The sequence below is a fragment of the Thunnus albacares genome, chromosome 22, assembly GCF_914725855.1.
Source record: "Thunnus albacares chromosome 22, fThuAlb1.1, whole genome shotgun sequence".
Classification (NCBI taxonomy): domain Eukaryota; kingdom Metazoa; phylum Chordata; class Actinopteri; order Scombriformes; family Scombridae; genus Thunnus; species Thunnus albacares.
The window spans coordinates 2,768,878-2,783,391 of record NC_058127.1 but is presented as its reverse complement, the minus strand read 5'-3'; the positions used below and the strand labels follow the sequence as shown (position 1 = coordinate 2,783,391).

At 40.4% G+C, this 14,514-nt stretch overlaps 1 protein-coding gene across 1 annotated transcript in view; it reads left to right on the top strand.

Annotated features, from left to right (window-relative positions):
* Window positions 1-1,566: 1,566 nt before the first annotated feature.
* lratb.1 (lecithin retinol acyltransferase b, tandem duplicate 1) overlaps window positions 1,567-14,514 on the top strand; it is a 33,796-nt gene continuing 20,848 nt past the window's right edge. Inside the window, exons 1-13 of the mRNA XM_044341985.1 lie at window positions 1,567-1,932; window positions 4,071-4,171; window positions 4,923-4,992; window positions 5,104-5,234; window positions 5,378-5,466; window positions 6,347-6,446; window positions 7,692-7,735; window positions 8,586-8,663; window positions 9,344-9,540; window positions 11,853-11,917; window positions 12,096-12,202; window positions 12,459-12,561; window positions 14,379-14,478. Of these exons, the coding sequence (XP_044197920.1) occupies window positions 1,677-1,932; window positions 4,071-4,171; window positions 4,923-4,992; window positions 5,104-5,234; window positions 5,378-5,466; window positions 6,347-6,446; window positions 7,692-7,735; window positions 8,586-8,663; window positions 9,344-9,540; window positions 11,853-11,917; window positions 12,096-12,202; window positions 12,459-12,561; window positions 14,379-14,478 (1,441 nt within the window). The 5' untranslated portion in view covers window positions 1,567-1,676. The remainder of the gene's footprint in view (window positions 1,933-4,070; window positions 4,172-4,922; window positions 4,993-5,103; window positions 5,235-5,377; window positions 5,467-6,346; window positions 6,447-7,691; window positions 7,736-8,585; window positions 8,664-9,343; window positions 9,541-11,852; window positions 11,918-12,095; window positions 12,203-12,458; window positions 12,562-14,378; window positions 14,479-14,514) is intronic.

Below are 14,514 nucleotides of genomic sequence, written 5' to 3'. Positions count from 1 at the left end.
ATCATAATCATAATGATGATACAAAAAGGCATATTTAAATTTGTCACATATGAAACAGTATGTCATACCTGATAAATTCACTTTGTTTATCACAATGTGTATCATATTGTGAAATGTAAGAGATCACATATAAAAAACACTATTATACACGTAATATTGCATGAAGCCACATTTAACGTGATCTATTCTTACAATGTAAGAACATTTGACTTCCAGATATTTTACATTCAAACATTTTCTCACATGGTGTTTTAAATTTTTCCATATAGAAAAATCTGTTTCACATGTGATAAATTGACTTGTAGGCACATGTGGTTAACCATATTATAAATCATATTGCGAAATGTCAGAAATCACATATAAAAAAAATATTATTTCACATGTAATATCACATGAAACAACATTTAATGTTATTAATTCTCATGATGTAAGCAAATGTGATTTCAGATATTTTCTGAGATCTTCACATTTTGTGAGATCTTCACATGTAATATGGCATAAATAAAAAAACAGATCACGTGAACAACACTCGACATGTGATCAAGTCACTTAATGTAAGTACGTGATTTTCAGGTATTTTACATGAGAAATGTGAAAACAACAATTTCACATGTAACACTATATGTGACAAATCCACAGTTCAGTTTTACTTCAGTTTACTTGCTTATGTAGGTGGACATGTATAGTCTGAAGAAAAATAACCCAAACTAGAAGTGAAAAAATGTGGAAATATGTATCGACGTTTAATGTTTTTAAAAAGGTGAATTATTTCTGAAGCTGAAACTAATGTATGTTACAAGATCATCAGTTAAGATAAAAAAACATGACAATTCTGTTGATTATTTAAATGTGTATTTAGGCACCATGTAGCATTCAAATCATACATATTCATTTTTATTGTCCTATTGAAAAAATTATCTCCAAAATCTATCCAAAAAGCCAACTTCTTAGTGATTTGGGGAAAAAACATAACACTTCCTTTCTCATTTCCTGTCAAAAGTTGATGTTTCACCATGACTGTAAGTGGAGTTCTTCAGCCTTGCCATTGATTCAACAGTCTCTGGAACTCTTCTGAAAGGATGAACACCATTCTTCAAAAAGATATTCCCTCATTTGGTGTTTTGATGATGGTGGTGGAGAGCGCTGTCTAACACGTCGGTCCAAAATCTCCCATCGGTGCTCAGCTGGGTTGAGATCTGGTGACTGTGAAGGTCATAACATATGATTCACATCATCTTCATACTCATCAAACCATTCAGTGACCCCTCGTGTCCTGTGAATTGGGACCACTCCCATCAGGATAGACATGTTTCATCATAGGATAAAGCTGATCACTCACAACTACTTTGTATTGATTAGCAGTGACCCTTCCCTCTAAGGTGACAAGTGGACCCAAACCAGCAAAATGCCCCCCAAAGTATAACAGAGCCACCAGATCCCCTCATTGTAGGGGTCAAGCATTCAGACCTGGACCAGTTTTTCCTTTAATTTGTCACCTGTCTGTATTTATATGGTTGCTTGTTCCTCTCGCGAGTTCTGGCAGCACTCGCTCTTCCGTGACGTGTTTCCTGTCGGACTGTTTTTATGGACGGACCAGCGCACCTTGAAGTTGTCAGAGTGGAGAGCTCACTTTAAAAAAAAAAAAAACTTTTCCACTTTAAATAAAAACAGTATTAATGATGTCTAGTTTTCCACGTTTTCTCCGCAACGCGCCGTTAGCCGTCACGCGTTTGTCGCGCGGCAGGAGCGCAGAGAAGTGCGTCAGTTTGCGTTTGAACTTGAGGTTTTTGCACTTTAGCTCTTCTGCTAATGTGTCACCGACTATAAACCATATGAATAAAACCAGCTCCAGGTGTTATGCGACTTCTGCCGGGACGAAACCGGTCCGGATCGGCTGTGCCTCCGGGTTCTGGGGGGACACCGCCGTCTCAGGTACGTTAAGGATGAATACACCGCAAATACACAGTTCAACAGCTTATCTGTCTGCTAAAAAGACTGTAAATGTGTCAGATATCCACTTGATATGACTAACTCAGACTGATGAAGCTGAATAGAAGCTTCACATCAACTTTTAAATGACTGTGTGGACACACTGCGGATTTTGGCCTCCATCACTGACATTGAAAGCACATTTGAAGGGGATCTTTTAATAGCCGGTATGAACAGGAGGAATGATTACAGGACGTTTATATGAACACCTGACTGCTGTTTTAACACAGGGCTTCTCAACCTTTTGTAATTTAAGGCCCACTTCTGATTGTTAAAACATTTTTGAGGACCACCTGCCCAAATAAATGTAAAAAAAAAAACACATAACATGACCAAAAACTGGGCTGTAAATATGTGTTATGTCACTGTCAGCTGTAATAACTGTAATAAATACTCTGCCCTCCCTCAGTGAGACACCTGGGCTTCTGGGAAATAATGAGATGACGTCACGGTGTGTGATGAATGAGAGGCTGACATGCAGAGTAGCATTCAAAGCTGCTCTCAGTTCATTCCTTGCCTTTTGATTTTGTGGAAATCACAATTGAAACCCCTGACTCACATAAACAGGTGGTGAAAGGCAACAGAGAGGGATACTGACCGGCAGCCAGTATCCAGAATGAAACAAGGTCAACTTGTGAAGCTTCATCAGTTTCCTTTTTCCATCTCAGCTGATAGAGACGTGTCTTCTGAAGCAGGATCCACAGAGGAAGCTAGCTAGCTAGCTAGCTAACAGTGGCGAAACACGTCCGTCTCTACCTGACGATGTGTTGTGATTATATATTCAAACCTAACTGGTCATTGAAATTATACACATTTTAATTTGGAAGTTTTTTTTATTTATGTGAATTCTAATGAACTTGGTAATTAACCAAAATAAATTTGAACCAGTTGGTAGCAGCACTGTCTCAGCGGCCCACTAGATGGAGCCACTGGTTGAAAACGGCTGTTTTTAAGACACACTTGAAAAACGGTGAACGTGTCCTTTAACACGCAGATATACAGAGGAATACAAGATAAAAATATACAATACAAAGAAAAATTAAATTGTCCATGATGGTTATTTAAAAGTTAATGTGGAACCAAAGAATAAACAATCAGGATTGTTGGTTAAAATTAATTAGAAAAAAAATTCAATTATTACAGACTTAATAATATTTTTACATAAACTTCAAATTCCTTTAAGAAAACAGAAAATAAAGGTTTGTACCAGAAAACTTTCATATGTGTATATATTTGATTAGGGCTGCAACTAACGATTACTTTTCATCATTGATTAATCTGTGGATTAGTTTTTTGATTAACTGATTAGTTAATGATTACAATGTTCAAATATTCAGTTTACTGTCACAGAGGACCAAAAAAACCCAGAAAATATTCACATGTAAGAAGCCGCTTAGACAAGTTGATGAGTGTGATGTGTGGGAGATGTTTCCCTCTTTAGACACAACTGTCTCGAGGTAAGTGATGCACACAGCTCGGCTGGCTCACCATTATCACCAGGACTAAATACTCCAAAATACTCCTGAACAGGCCAGAGGCATTGTTCTCCCCACCATCGTCCACCAGTAGAGACCTACTGGTGACCTCTGGTGGCGACTGCTGTGCACTATCACTTCACCACAACATCTCCGTGTCTATTTAATAGAAAGAGGAGATTTAAAATATTTAATTTTCTGTTGATCGACTAATCGGTTAATTGTTGCAGCTCTATATTTAATTAGTTATATCAATACATTGATAAGGAGAAAAAAAAGAGGTTTTTTCTTTGGATTTGTTAAAATTGTGAAAACTAAATATCACATTGTGGTGTTACAAACAACAATCATGACACATATTAACAATAATAAAATGTTCTGGTGTGAGAACAAATCAGAAATAAATCAAAGACTCGTTTAACATCAGGTTGTTGTTCCCAGCGGAGGAAGAAGAACTGAGACCTTTGACTTCAATAGAAGTATCACAGTATAAAAATACATGATAAAATCTGAAATAAAAGTAGTTTTGGTTGCAATATGTACTCAAAGTGTGTGTGTGTGTGTGTGTGTGTGTGTGTGTGTGTGTGTGTGCGTGCGTGTGCGCAGTGCCTCAGCTGATCTACAGCGGGAAGCTGGACTTCCTGGTGTTTGACTACCTCAGTGAGATCACCATGTCTCTGCTCACCGCCGCCAAGACCAAGATGCCTGTGAGTCAAACTGTTATTCTCTTCACTCTGGACGTGTTCAAATGTTTGGAAAGTGGAGTTTGTCTTTGTCACGTGTGAAGGATATTTACACTCTTATGTTTTATTGATTATGTGTCTTATATCAGGTCTTTACTGTCCTCTGGCTGAGTGCAGAGTGTGAGACTTTGTGTCAACGGTTGGTTCCCAGATTGTTAATGAAGGCGAAGCTGTGATTCGCCCTTCAACCTTTAAAAGATAGATAGAGTTCTGAATGGACAGAGGACAACTGTTAGAGTGATGGATGTGTTATGATGCAGGTACAAATAATCGCTGAATATTCAGTCAGTCGTCTCTTTCAGAGACAGACGCTCTCTGTGAATTCATCTGTTAATAAGACAGTTGGATTGGATTTCTTACCGTGTTTGGACAAAACAAACAAATATCAGAAGAAGAAGAAGACATCACCTCGGCCTCCAAGAAAATGTGAAGACAAATCTTCATGTTTGGATCCAAACCAACAGTGAACTGATCTACTAACATGTATCGTGTTTGTATCAAAGCTGATATATCTTATAAAAACCCATCAGTGAGTCTCACCGCTGCACTGGGTCACATGTTCCTTCATCATGAAGAGTTTGGTCACTACAAGCATTATTAAAATCTGAGCTCAGTGTGTCGTGTTTATTTTACTTTATTAAATATGAAAATGGATGCAGGTTCAGTTTTTTTAGGTCTTTTATGAGCAGCTTGTTTTGTTGCTGTTGTCTCGTAGAATCTGGGTTACACTCCAGACTTTGTCCAGGTCGCTCTGGCTCCGTTCATTCATGACATTCACAAGAAAGGTGAGTGAGACATGACTGAAGTGAGTGTTTTTTAAAAAAAAAAAGATGTTTACGTGTCAGTTTCCATAGCAACAGTTAAATGCAAACATCCCCCCCCCCCCCACCTCGCAGGTATCCGTGTGGTCAGTAACGCAGGTGGAGTGAACCCTCTGGCGTGTGCTGCCGCCATAGAGGAAGTTATCAAGAAGGCCGGGCTGGACCTCAAGGTTGCTGTGGTGACCGGCGATGACCTCATGCCCCATGTAAGGCATCATCATCATCATCATCATCATCATCACTATTGTTTTTTTTTTTTTTTAATTTTAGACATTTCCAAACATTAAGCTGTCAGTATAATCCTCCTCCTCTCTCGTCTCCTCTCCTCTCTTGTTTCCTCTCCTCTCAGAGAAACAGCCTCTCTGAGGTAAAGATGGCTGACGACAGCGGCAGAAAACAGTTGCCTAAAACACTCCACAGTATGAATGCTTATCTCGGGTATGGACACTCCAACACAGAGTTGTTTTACTGTTTCCTAACTTGTCTGTCTGTAAATACTAAACGTTGCGTCGCCACCTCACATGAAGAGCAGAAGATGGTAATTGGCACTGGAAACCTTTAAAGGGATGTTACAAAAAACAGGTCAGCAGGCTGCAGTATGTGCACAAAAAAGTGATATTTATTAATATAAATATTAATGAAATGGAGGCAAAAATGAACTCTGAGAAGTTCAACCAATAACTTAAGGCAAAGAAAACACCGACACAACCCTCCAGCTGCTGTCAGTCAAACACAGACACCGACACAACCCTCCAGCTGCTGTCAGTCAGACACAGACACCGACACGCCCCTCCAGCTGCTGTCAGTCAAACACAGACACCGACACAACCCTCCAGCTGCTGTCAGTCAAACACAGACACCGACACGCCCCTCCAGCTGCTGTCAATCAAACACAGGCACCGACACGCCCCTCCAACAAACAAATAAAATCTGCAGCCTCACAGCAAGCTGCCACCTACTCTCTTCCACTCCATTACAGTTGACCAGTAACTGGTCTTTTAACTCCTCAGCCTCACCTGACTGGGAGGTACCATCTACTCAGGTGACCACAGGGTGAGCTGGACTGATCCAAAGCTTTCCAAACATACATCAGCAACACTGATATAGAATTTCTGTTGCTGCTGACAACCACACTACTATGATCACACACACACACAGCTATGAGTGCACCAGTGTGTCATTTACTCCAGAACAGTTTTGTCCTTCCTGCCTCAACCTGACCGAGCTGTGACTCACTGCTCAGTGCAGCTAATGATGCACATCAAAATATAATATTATGAAACACAATATACTCAACTGAAACTCTCTCTGTGTGCAGGGCTCTTCCTATCCGGCGTTGTCTGGATCTCGGAGCGGATATCGTGGTAACGGGACGCTGTGTGGACAGCGCTGTGGCTCTGGGGCCACTCATGCACACCGTACGTTTGATATGAATGTTTGTCTGTTGAGGCTCTGAGGGCTGCTGCTTATTATTTGGAGAAACTATCTGATCTCCAATCATCTGTTGAAATTCTGCAAATCAAACACTGTCAATCAGACACAGCTGCTGTCAGTCAAACACAGACACCGACACGCCCCTCCAGCTGCTGTCAGTCAAACACAGACACCGACACGCCCCTCCAGCTGCTGTCAATCAAACACAGACACCGACACGTCCCTCCAGCTGCTGTCAGTCAGACACAGACACCGACACGACCCTCCAGCTGCTGTCAGTCAAACACAGACACCGACACGACCCTCCAGCTGCTGTCAGTCAGACACAGACACCGACACGACCCTCCAGCTGCTGTCAATCAAACACAGACACCGACACGACCCTCCAGCTGCTGTCAGTCAAACACAGACACCGACACGACCCTCCAGCTGCTGTCAATCAAACACAGACACCGACACGATCCTCCAACTGCTGTCAATCAAACACAGACACCGACACGATCCTCCAACTGCTGTCAATCAAACACAGACACAGACACGCCCCTGCAGCTGCTGTCAATCAAACACAGACACCAACACGCCCCTCCAGCTGCTGTCAATCAAACACAGACACCGACACGTCCCTCCAGCTGCTGTCAATCAGACACAGACACCAACACGCCCCTCCAGCTGCTGTCAATCAAACACAGACACCGACACGTCCCTCCAGCTGCTGTCAATCAGACACAGACACCAACACGCCCCTCCAGCTGCTGTCAATCAAACACAGACACCGACACGTCCCTCCAGCTGCTGTCAATCAAACACAGACACCGACACACCCCTGCAGCTGCTGTCAATCAAACACAGACACCGACACGTCCCTCCAGCTGCTGTCAATCAGACACAGACACCAACACGTCCCTCCAGCTGCTGTCAATCAAACACAGACACCGACACGTCCCTCCAGCCGGTTCAGCTGGAAAGGAGTGTTTCTGATATTTCTTCAAACACCTTTTTTTCATTTTAATATTAAAAACTATTAACAATACATCTAAAAAACATGCCAACATTATTTTTGACTGCAAAGTGTGGGATGATTAAATGTGAAGTGGCAGCCTTGATGTCTGTTTATTAATGTAAGCTGTGTGTGTGTGTGTGTGTGTGTGAGTGTGTGTGTGTGTTTAATGTTCAGCATGAGACACAGTTTCAGGAATGTAACATCTGTCTGGGTTTCTTATCTCTTGCAGTTTGGATGGGAGAAGAACGACTATGATCTGTTGGCAGCTGGGAGGTACACACACACACACACACACACACACACACACACACACACACACACACACACACACACGCACACACACGCACAGGAAACATGCCATTCACACTCCCCCTCACTTACACTTCCTCCTCATTTATCATTTATTTATTTATTCACTTTATTTGCAAGAGACCATGTAAAAACATATTTATAAACGTTACCATTTGATGCTTAAAGCTAATTTGCATCTGCAGTCTCTTGTCAGGTCACAATTTATGCACCATGTTAGTGAAAAGAATTACTTTAAAACTATTTTTTGTCAGTGAAAATCGATGTGAAGACCTTTGAACTCGAACTACTAATTTTGGTGTTTTTTCTTCTTCAGCTGCTGTCAGACACTGTTGGGTTCATCCGTTTGTTAAAGTCATGACTTTTTGAATTTCACAATAATCTCTGTTGCGTAAAAGTTGCATGTTGCAATATAATTTGACTAATTTTTTATTTGTGGTGCATGTGACAAAATCCTTCACATGAAGCAACAACTTCAAAATGAGCCACAATAAAAGCCAAAGGGAGAATAAAAAAACAAACATAAAGTATGAAAAAACTCAAATATAATGTAGGAATTTGACAGAATGGCACATGTGGTGTTTAATTCATAAAAATCTAAACGTTTAACCAAAACTGTAAAACTTTGAACTCTTCTATAGTTTGTTCCAGTTTAACCATCAACATCTTCAGATCTGTGTCGCTCTGTTTGACAGTTGATCAAAATTTAAATGTTCTTCATATCTGAGGCGATTAATATTTACATATGTGTGAAATTCTGAACAAATGTTAAAACTTAAAGAAAATAAATCATGTTTTTTCTCTCTTGTTTCAGTCTTGCAGGTCACCTGATCGAGTGCGGAGCTCAGAGTACGGGAGGAATCTTCACCGACTGGCATAAAGTCCCCGACTGGTGAGAAGCAACCGAAACACTGAATGTTGACGATGTTAACGAGTTAATTTCCAGGTCTTGAAACTAAATTTTCAGCTCTTCAGTGACGCTTAAGTCACATGATTCATGTACGTCATCATTTACATTTGCACTTTGTCACATTTTGCTTTTATCGATGCACCGAATTTTCCGCCTCAGCTAAATGTAAAAACTTTATTGCAGTGTTTTGAGATTTCTTTCAAGTTTTTAGTCATTTCCACTCAGGTTTTTTATGCATAACTTGAATAAAAATCAAGCAGCAGCTGTCATGTCTTAAGACTGAAGTATCTTAAAGTGTCACTGCTAGCTGCTCCAACTGACTCCCATTCAAAAAGCCTCAACTTCTCTCCAGAAATACAGAGTCAATCATTGTTTTCAATGAGTCATTCTGGTCTCAACCTCTGAATTAAGCCCCTCTAATAAGTGTGCTTGTGGTCATTTTTGAAATTATTGCTCCATTAATAAGATTTGAAGACTTACAGTAGCTCTGATGTGATTATCAGCTAAACATGTGCATGGAAACAGCTACTGTAAATGGATCCTTAAACAGGTTATAGATGAAAACACCAGAAGAAGAGACTCCATGACTTCCTGTATTGAAGGGTTATTCGCTCCGTTTTTTAGAAACCAAAGTGCTTGAACTGTGAACTTTCCCCTCACAGGGACAACATCGGCTTCCCGGTGGTGGAGTGTTCCAGCGACGGCTCCTTTGTTCTCTCCAAACCGCCCAAAACCGGCGGCCTCGTCTCCTTCGGCACGGTCGCCGAACAGCTGGTGTACGAGATCGGCGACCCGCGGCGATACCTGCTGCCTGACGTCATCTGTGACTTCAGCCATGTGGTCCTCAAGGAAGTGCCAGGTACCTCACACACACACACATTCACACACACTGTCAGCAGTGAGGACATGACCACAAGCTGAACTGTCGATTGTTTTTATAACCTTTAAACACTCAACTTGCAACCGTAAACAAACGCGTCTGGATCTTCGTTCTGACCCCTGAATGAACCCTTCACCCTCCTCTGAACCTCCAATAAACTCTTTATCATCTATTAATGATTTACTTTCATTTAGTTCTTGAAGCTAAACATGTGTCCGTCATCAGAGAATGAACCTTCCCTGATCCTCCGCTGAACTCTTCTTCACTGATAACAACTTTTCTTTATTCACTTCTTCTCTTAATTAATTGATTTGTTGAGAAAGGCACAACATGTTCTCTCACATCGCTGCCAAGTGATATATGTTATGTATACACTTTAAATTCCTGAATATTTCCCTCGAGTTCGACACTTAACGGGGGCCGCTAACTCTTTTCTACGACCCCGACATGACCCGGTTCTCCACCGTGAACGTATATCTTTGTGAAGAAGGAATGAGTTCATCCTCCTCGTCTGTTTGCTGGCAGCTTTACTGATGAAAATGTAACCTGAAAGTGGGTCAGCAAGAGCAAAAGAAGCAAGAAAGTTATGGAGCAAGCATGAATAGTAAACTCTCAGACATTTGGACTGTGATCAGATCATTTCATAACGTTTTTCATGTAAGTTAAATGGTTTTTTAGCCATGCTAGCAGCACGGCTCTATGGATGAAAACGTCAGAAAATGTGTTGATCCAGACTGAAATATCTCAACTACTATTCGATGGATTGCGATGAAGTTTTGTACAGACATTCATGTTCCCCAGAGGATGAAACCTACTGACGTCTTCATTTTGTGGAATACTTTGGTTTATGACTAAATATCTGCAAACTTACTGACAGTCCCATCAGCTGTACTTTCTGTTTATTGCTAATTAGCAAATGTTAGCATGCTAACATTCTAAACCAACATGGTGAATATGGTAAACATTATACCTGTGAGCATGTTAGCATGCTAACATTCTAAACCAACATGGTGAATATGGTAAACATTATACCTGTGAGCGTGTTAGCATGCTAACATTCTAAACCAACATGGTGAATATGGTAAACATTATACCTGTGAGTGTGTTAGCATGCTGATGTTAGCTTTGAGCTCCAGTACAGCCTCTGTTTGAAGCTGGCTCATCTACAGTGTGGGAGTTCTGGATCAGCTCTGCACCAGAAAGCTTCATTTCAAAAGGGGAGGCTGTGAACTTTTAGCTTCTGTCGTTGCTAAAAATGTAAATATTTCAGTCAAATTGCGCCTCAGTTGAACTCCTCAGCCCTGTTTGACCACTTCATGACCCGCCATTTATTTTTTTTACCATGAAGGAGCCGGAACATGAACTGGAGATGAACCAGTGGAGAGTCTGTAGTCTGGCTCAAGCCGCGGTGAACAAAGTGCTGCATGATGTTTTCAGCACATTGAGGCAGCTGTCAGGGTGAGAAAGAGAGACTGAGGAGAGGGCAGAGTGGGGGACGAAGGCTAAAACGTCTTCCTCTGTTTCCTCACATATGTCACAGAGCAGCTACAGAAACTGTCCTGGTTCTGAGGTCAGTTCAGGGTTTGAAATGTCCCGGGTTCAAGATGTTCAGGTACTTTATAACAACTGCTGGATGTGGACATAAACAACTATTTGCCAACAAGTTCAACATATCAACTTAAAACATAATATGTCAGTGTGTTTAAAGATATTTCCTGCAAGGAATCATCTTTAAACACACTGACAGAAGGAAACATCATTATTTTTTAAGTTCACATGTTGAACTTGTTAGCAAACAGTTGTTTATTTCCACATCCAGCAGTTACTGAGCAACATTATCATTCATGTGGAGTCGTGTTTCTGTCCACCTGGTGAATGAAAGTCCAATATTCACTCTCTTTATAACAGCCAATTAGTCAAAAATGCTTTTGGTGGAGACAGCTGCAATGTTAAATACAATAAGATGTAAGTAACTAATGATTCTTTTCTTTATCAAATCATGAAAAAAACATGTCAGACGTTTAAATGTCTTGTTTTTGTTCCACCAAAAAGCCCAAAACTCAAAGATGTTGAGTTTTCTGTAATAAAAGACAAGTAAATGCAGCAAATTCTCACATTTGAGAAGCTGAAAGCTGAGAGTTTTTTGGTGTTTTTTGTGTCATACGTGTATAATCGATCATCAGAATAGTTTATGTTTAACTTGGTCATGATCGACTAAATGTTTGAGGTTTAAATGTGTGTGTGTGTGTGTGTGTGTGTGTGTGTGTGTGTGTGTGTGTGTGTGTTTTCAGGCGTAGAAGGAGGTGCTGTCAAGGTCAAAGGTGTTAAAGGCTTCGCTCCATCACATGACTACAAGGTCAGTGACATCATCGGCATGTTTTTATTTTCAGGATTTCAACAGTGAAGTTTTTTTTCCTCCAGTTTTCATCATTTTATTTCTCATTAATCACGTGTTTGTTTCTGAGGTTTATGTAGGCGACTGTTGGATGATGCAGAATGTCATCGTCGTCTTCGTCTTCCTCTCTTCTCTCCAGGTTTGTGCCACCTACATGGACGGTTTCAGGGCGACGGCGGTGTGTCCGGTCGGAGGACCGAGAGCGGCAGAAAAGGCCCGACGAACCGCAGACAGCGTCATCAAACGGTGTCGATTCATTTCTTGTCTTATAAAATATCAGAAACTAATAAAAAATGCTCACATGTCTGATCTACAACCAGAAACCCAAAGAAATTCAGTTTATTATCATATATGACAAAGAAAAGCTTTAAATCTTCACATCTGAGAAGCTGCAACCAATAAATGTTTGGCTTTTTTTTGCTTAAAAATGGACTAAAATGATGATTTGATTCTGTCTAAACTTTATGGATTTATAATAAACTGCTGTGTTTGTGTTTTGTAGGACGAAGCGTATATTTAAGCAGTTGAATCTGGAAGATTTCAGCTCCGTCAACATCCAGGTTCTGGGAGCTGAAGACACTTACGGCGCCAACGCTCACGCCAAGGTAACACACACACACACACACACACACACACACACACACACACACACACACACACACACGTTAACACCCGTCAGAAAGATATTTACTTTTATTAACTTTGGGTTTTTAACTTAACGAGATATTTTACTGAGAAGACAGATGTAAATAAGCTTGTTTGGAAAGCAATGAAACGCGTTTTCTGTGGTTGAACTGGGAATACTGGTTGAAGTAACTTTATTGATAACAGTCAAACTCAAACAACAGTAACATAAACAAGTTTAAAGAACAAAAAGTTATGACATAAAAAAAAAAACCCATTTACATTCACTGAAAGCAAAATAATACACTGGAAAATAAATAAATAAATAAATAAAGGGACAGGGGTTAATTAAGTGATGTCATTGGGTCTTTGGGACTGTAGAGTTGTAATAGAGGTTAATATCAGTTATAAATAAGGTAAAGTTTGGTTTTCTATTGGTCCGTTTCATTTTATTTATGTGGAATTTGCCAAAAAAATTATAAACAGTTTTTTGTCCGTTGAGTTATTCTTAAAATAAATGAAGATCTCACTGCTGTAAAGACACTTGTGTGACTGGAAGGGTGCGAGACGAAGGCTGTAAGTGAGGAAATATTATAAAAGTGTTGAAGTCCAACAACTTTACCGTCGTTTTCTGAGTTAAATCGTTTATTTCAGTTCATCTGTTGTTGTTTTGTTTGTGACATTGACGGTTGATCAGCTGCTGATTAGTAAAAAAACATCATTACATCATTGTTAAAACTGTGATGTCGGCAGTAAATTAACACTGTTGTTAATTATTTTTTGTACGATTTGACGCCTTTTCATCTGGTTAAATCAGCCTGTTCTTACCTGAGCAGGTGTTTGGTTCCAGTTCTTTTCTTCAGTTTTAAGGCATTTTTATCGCATTCGGTGCTATTTTGTTGATAAATTCCACCTTTTTCTTTCCACCTGCTTCTTCAGCATCCTCTTCAACGTTTTCCAGTAGAAACATCTTCAGCTCTTCATATTGAGCAGCCGCACCGCAAACAGTTAAAAAAAAAACAGAACTTTTTCTTTTTTATTCTGCACATTTTATATTCAAACAGCTTTATTTATAAATGAGAGCAGACAAAGCTGTTCCAAAGTCAAGCCAGGAACTAATTAACAAGATAGATCACAAAACTATAAATACTAATAAATAAATGCAAACTTTTCAAACTCGTAGTCTTCAGCTCCGACCGACCGAAGGCACAAAAAGGTTTTATGCTACTTTTTATACAGAGAATACCTGGAAACCACTGAGGAAAACAAACTCAATGACAGAAAAAGTCTTTTTAAATGAAACCAGATTTAGAGGACACTCTGAGGGCAGCGTGTGACGCTCTTGAGCTTGACATTTTGTAGTTTTCACGTGTTTTTTTTGTCTCTCCGTCCATCTGTCTCTTCTCCCTTTTGACACTAAAAGCAGGTCAGGGGTCACACTCGAGCCCTGTTTCACGCCTCTAAACTCTCCCTCACCTCAATCACTCTCTTTCTCTCCCAGTTTGACACAGTTTCTCTTCTTCGTTTCTCCTCCGCCAGAAGCGGGTCGGGGTCGGAGTTAAGCCTGTTTCACGCCTCCAACCTCCCACACTCTCCTTCTTCTTCTCTCTTCCCCTTTTTTTTTTTGTTTTTTCCTCTTCTTCTACTTTAACTTCTACTGCAGCAGGAAGTGAAACAGGTTCATGGAAACTTTTTAAAACACACTTTGAGTAACAGTTTTAAGTATGTTTCAGTCATAATGACACCACGTGGATACACACAACAGATTGATATGTTATGTATGTGTGTGTGTGTGCAGGGCTCTAGAGAGGCTGTGCTCTGGATGGCCGTCCACCATAAACAGAAGAAAGCTCTTGAACTCTTCGCTAGGGAAGTAGCTCCTGCAGGGACCGGCGCAGGTACGACACACACTCTTTCTTTAAACACTCATATAT